This window comes from Notothenia rossii (genome assembly GCF_949606895.1).
Source record: "Notothenia rossii genome assembly, chromosome: 6".
NCBI classification, from domain to species: domain Eukaryota; kingdom Metazoa; phylum Chordata; class Actinopteri; order Perciformes; family Nototheniidae; genus Notothenia; species Notothenia rossii.
Genome location: NC_136909.1, coordinates 48,424,719 through 48,430,165, shown reverse-complemented (window position 1 = coordinate 48,430,165; position 5,447 = coordinate 48,424,719). Strand labels below are relative to the sequence as shown.

The 5,447-nt window shown below is 49.0% G+C and overlaps 1 protein-coding gene across 1 annotated transcript; it reads left to right on the top strand.

Moving 5' to 3' along the window:
• The first annotated feature begins 665 nt into the window (after positions 1 to 665).
• On the top strand, positions 666 to 3,329 carry LOC307045155 (uncharacterized protein). Its single transcript, XM_079690688.1, has 2 exons — positions 666 to 1,957; positions 2,018 to 3,329. The coding sequence occupies exons 1-2, from the start codon at positions 1,346 to 1,348 to the stop codon at positions 3,191 to 3,193; spliced, it is 1,788 nt and encodes a 595-aa protein (XP_079546814.1). The 5' UTR covers positions 666 to 1,345; the 3' UTR covers positions 3,194 to 3,329.
• Positions 3,330 to 5,447: the final 2,118 nt, after the last annotated feature.

The window sequence follows — 5,447 nt, the reverse complement described above, 5'->3', positions numbered from 1 at the left end:
AGCAAAAACCGAAAAAGGAAGCAGCATCTGGTTGCATTTCAGTGATATTGGAGAAAGCAAAGCTGAGTGCAGGATTTGTAAAATGAAAATAACCTTCAGAGGAGTGTTTTTTGTTTTTTTTGGTAACCACTCCAGATTTATTGTCAGAGGTGGGAGAAGTTCAGATCTTGTACTTGAGTAAAAGTACCAGAGTGTAGGAATACTCGGTTACAATAAAAAGTCCTACATTCAAAATGTTACAAGTAAAAGTACAAAAGTATTATCATCAAAATATACTTAAAGTACCACCTGCAGAGGGATCTAGATTCAGGTGTTCTTTTCCACATAGAGACCGCCTTGCTGCACATTATCCCTTGCATCCCGAGATAGATTGTGGGTCCCTTATAACTAGGGATGTGTCACGATTTGTTTGTGTTGTGTTTTGTCTTTTTCTGTCTTTGGTTTCATGTTTTATTTTGAAAGTCTTCACCTCCTGTCTTGCCTGTTGCTGTCTGTCTGTTTTCCCTCCTACCTAATTACCCGATTGTGTTCACCTGGTGACCCTGTGTTTTCTCCTCCCTCCTCACCTGTGTCTGGTTTGTGTGATTAGTCTTGTGTGTATTTAAGTTCTGGTTTTTCTGTCTTTCATTGTTTGTCTTTGACTGTGTTCTCGTGTTGGTGTTCTGTTTGTGTCTCTAGACCTTGAAATAAAGGTATTTTTTCAGTTTATTCTGCATTTGGGTCCTGCCTGCTTCACTCAACCGTAACAGAATGAACCGACCACAAATGGACCCAGCAGATGATCCATTTGAGGTAGAATTACAGCATTTTACCTTTTATCTGGCTTACTGCGTTGATTGGTGGAAGGGAGCGTCCAGTGTTCGGCAGAAGAGGGTCGCTCTGGTAGAGGCGCACCGGTTGGCGGCAGAGAAACCATGTTTTGTAGAGTTCTTACCTGACTGGATTATGGACTTCCTTTCAACATGTGATTCCCGGCCTGCTAGCCCCCTGCCTCCCAATTCCCAACCTGACGCCATACGTCTCGGTGTGTTCAATCTGGAGTCAACCCCTGCTTCTTCCCCATTTCCTGCTTCTGTCAAGGAGCCGTACTCGGGTACTCGTCTGGCTTTTGGAGGTCCATGGAGCCTCCAAAAGGCTCCTAAGAGAAGGAGTCACAGGTCCAGGCTAGCAGCCCGAGCCCCAGAAGCCATGCTTTGGGCTCCAGTACAGGCCCCAGCAGCCATGGTCCCGACCCCGGCACCTCGTTGGCTCTTGGCCCTTGGCTCTCCAGCCTACGCCAGCTCCCCGAGTCCTGTCGGCATAACGGCCGACTCCAGTACCTCCTCTCCTGCTGGCTCTCCAGCCAATGCCAGCTCCCCGTGTCCTGTCGGCGTACCGGACGACTCCAGCACCTCGTCTCCTGTTGGCCCTCCAGCCGACGCCAGCTCCCCGAGTCCTGTCAGCGTACCGACCGTCTCAAATCACCTCTCCAGATCCCTCTCAAGTCTCCAGTCAAGTCCCTGCTCGAGTTCCCTCTCAAGTCCCTTCTCAAGTCCCTTCTCAAGTCTCCTCTCGAGTTCCCTCTCAAGTATCCTCTCAAGTTCCCTCTCAAGTCTCCTTACAAGTCAACTCTCAAGTTCCTTCTCGAGTCCCCTCTCGAGTTCCCTTTCAAGACACTTCTCGAGTTCCCTATCGAGTTCCCTCTCAAGTCACCTCTCGAGTTCCCTCTCAAGTCACCTCTCGAGTTCCCTCTCAAGTCACCTCTCAAGTTCCCTCTCAAGTCCCCTCTCAAGTCTCCTCTCGACTTCCCTCTCAAGCCACCTCTCAGTTTCCCCCTCAAGTCCCCACTCAAGTCACCTCTGAAGTCACCTCTCGGGTCTCCTCTCGAGTTCCTTCTCAAGTCCCCTCTCGAGTCTCCTCTCGAGTTCCCTATCAAGTCCCTACCCAATGTCCTGGTGCGTTGGAGGTTCCGCTGGGGGTCCTGCCAACCCTATGTCGTGTCCCGTTGGGGGTCCCGCCGACTACTCTTCTGCCGGAGGTCCTGCCAACCCTATGCCCTGTGCCGTTGGGGGTCCCGCCGACTACTCTTCTGCCGGGGGTCCTGCCAACCCTATGTCCTGTGCCGTTGGAAGTCCCGCCGACTATTCTCCTGCCGGGGGTCCTGCCAATCCTGTGTCCGGCCCCGTTGGGGGTCCCGCCGACGACTCTTCTGCAGGGGGTCCTGACAACCCTATGTCCTGTGCCGTTGGAGGTTCCGCTGGGGTTCCTGCCAGCTCCATGTCCTGTCCCATTGGGGGTCCCGCCGACTACTCTTCTGCAGGGGGTCCTGCCAACCATATGTCCTGTTCCGTTGGAGGACCCGCTGAGAGTCCTGCCAATCCCATGTCTTGTTCCGTTGGAGGTCCCGCCGTCACCTGTCTCGCCGGGGGTCCTGCCAACTCCTGGTCCTCTTCCGTGGGGGATCCTGCCGAAGCCTGTCCCACTTGCTCCGGTTCCTGTCCGGCCGACACCGGGTCCTGCACGGCCTCCGGAGCTGTCCCGTCATCGCCTTCCTGCCCTGCCTCCGGAGCTGTATGGTCTTCACCCTCGAGCCCGGCCCACTGAGAGCCGCGGTCTTCGCCCTCGAGCCCGGCCCCCTGACTTTCCCGGCCGCGGTCCTCACCCTCGGGCCAGGCCCTCTGACTCTTCCTGCCGCTGCCTTCTCCCTCATGCTCGGCCCCCTGAGTTTGCCCGCTGGGGCCTTCGCCCCTCCATGGTCTCTGCCTTGCCCCAGGGGCCGTCCGCCCGAGACCCCCACCATGGACTCTGCCTTGCCCCCGGGCCGTCCGCCCGAGACCCCCACCTTGGACTCTGCCTTGCCCCCGGGCCGTCAGCCCGAGTCCCCCACCTTGGTCTCTGCCTTTCCCTCGAGCCGTCCGCCCGAGATCCCTTCTGGGTCCTCCGCTGTGCTCCTGGGCTGTCATCCCAAAACCCGTCCTCCAGACCCCTTCCAACCACCCTGGTGGCCCTAGTTTCTAATCATAGACGCATGTTGCAGTCTTTTTGCGTATTAGAAATGGAGTTGGCAACACTAAAACTGCAATATAATGTTTGTGTAGCAATAATACATACAACATATATTTTTTACATGTCTCCAGTACCGTTAAAAAGACCGATAACGTCGGAGCTTAACGGTACCACAGTCTTTAGTAATTCAGTCCCGGGCCCCGTTTAATACCCTGGCTCGGTACCCATCCCTACTTATAAAATGTTGTACACAGTGGAAATAAACATTCTGGTTACCTCAACATCAGGGATCTTATACATTAAACTCCTTCTGAATCAAACCGTCACAGTAGCCTTACCTTACTGATCCCTCTTAAACTAGAAAAGAACACGTTACTTTACCAGCAGAGAGAAAATTGATTATTAAATTATTAATGTGACTAATAAAGAGCAGTTTGATTATTAAGTAATATTTTGTTGATCGATGTCATTACATTTGTTGAAAAGCACATAAGGACTTGTTTAAGACTTGTTTTGTCAAAGTTTAGGACTTGGACTTGACTTGAACTTGCCCATCCTGACTTGAGACTTGACTTGGACTTGAGCGCAAAGACTTGAGACTTGACTCAGACTTGAGCGCAAAGACTTGAGACTTGACTCAGACTTGAGCGCAAAGACTTGAAACTTGACTCTGACTTGCAAAACAATTGCAATCATATACGGGTAGTCTGCTACGTTCTGTCATTCATTGTAGCTGGCATCTGGGGCGCCGCCAGGGATTTTGGGCCCTATGAAAATATATTACATTGCATTTAGCTGACGCTTTTATCCAAAGCGACTATACAGGACTGTCTCAGAAAATTAGAATATTGTGATAAAGTTCTTTATTTTCTGTAATGCAATTAAAAAAACAAAAATGTCATACATTCTGGATTCATTACAAATCAACTGAAATATTGCAAGCCTTTTATTATTTTAATATTGCTGATTATGGCAGACAGCTTAAGAAAACTCAAAAATCCTATCTCAAAAAATTAGAATAGTTCCTCAGACCAAGTAAAAAAAAAAGATTTATAACAGCAAAACACAACCAAACATTTGAAAATGTCCATTAATGCACTCAGTACTTGGTTGGGAATCCTTTTGCACGGATTACTGCATCAATGCGGCGTGGCATGGAGGCAATCAGCCTGTGGCATTGCTGAGGTGTTATGGATGCCCAGGATGCTTCAATAGCGGCCTTTAGCTCATTAGCATTGTTGGGTCTGGTGTCTTTCAGCTTCTTCTTCACAATACCCCACATATTCTCTATGGGGTTCAGGTCAGGGGAATTTGCAGGCCAATCGAGGACAGTAATGCCATGGTCAGTACACCAGTTACTGGTGGTTTTGGCACTGTGGGCAGGTGCCAGATCATGCTGGAAAATGAATTCCTCATCTCCATAGAGCTTTTCAGCAGACGGAAGCATGTAGTGCTCTAAAATCTCTTGGTACACAGTTGCATTTACTCTGGGCTTGATGAAACACAGTGGACCAACACCAGCAGCTGACATGGCTCCCCAAACCATCGCTGACTGTAGGAACTTCACACTGGATTTCAAGCAACTTGGATTATGCTCCTCTCCAGCCTTTCTCCAGACTCTGGCGCCTTGACTTCCAAATGAAATACAAAACTTGCTTTCGTCTGAAAAGAGGACTTTGGACCACTGTGCAACTGTCCAGTGCTTCTTTTCCTTAGCCCAAGTCAGACGCCTCTTCCGTTGTCTTGAGTTCAGAAGTGGCTTGACCATGGGAATACGGCTATTGTAGCCCATTTCCCGGACACGTCTGTGAACAGTGACTTTTGATACCTGGACTCCAGCTTCAGTCCACTGTCTTTGAAGCTCCCCCAAATTCTGGAAGCGACTCTTCTTCACAATGCTGTTAAGGCTGCGGTCATCTCTCTTGGTTGTGCAGCGTTTCCTGCCACATTTCCCCCTTCCAACAGACTTTTTGTGGATGTGCTTTGAAACTGCACTCTGTGAACAGCTTGCTCTTTGAGAAATTTCTTTTTGTGTCTTACCCTCCTGATGGAGGGTGTCAATGACGGTCCTCTGGACAGCAGTCAGATCAGCAGTCTTCCCCATACTTGTGATTTAGTTTACTGAACCAAGCTGAGTGTTTTTCAAGGCTCAGGAAACCCTTGCAGGTGTTTCGAGTTAATTAGACGATTCAAGTGATTCGTTGAACACCCTACTAGTATACTTTTTCATGATATTCTAATATTTAGAGATAGGATATTTGAGTTTTCTTAAGCTGTATGCCATAATCAGCAATATTAAAATAATAAAAGGCTTGCAATATTTCAGTTGATTTGTAATGAATCCAGAATGTATGACATTTTTGTTTTTTTAATTGCATTACAGAAAATAAAGAACTTTATCACAATATTCTAATTTTCTGAGACAGTCCTGTATATCACATTGGGCCCCACCACCAGGCCGA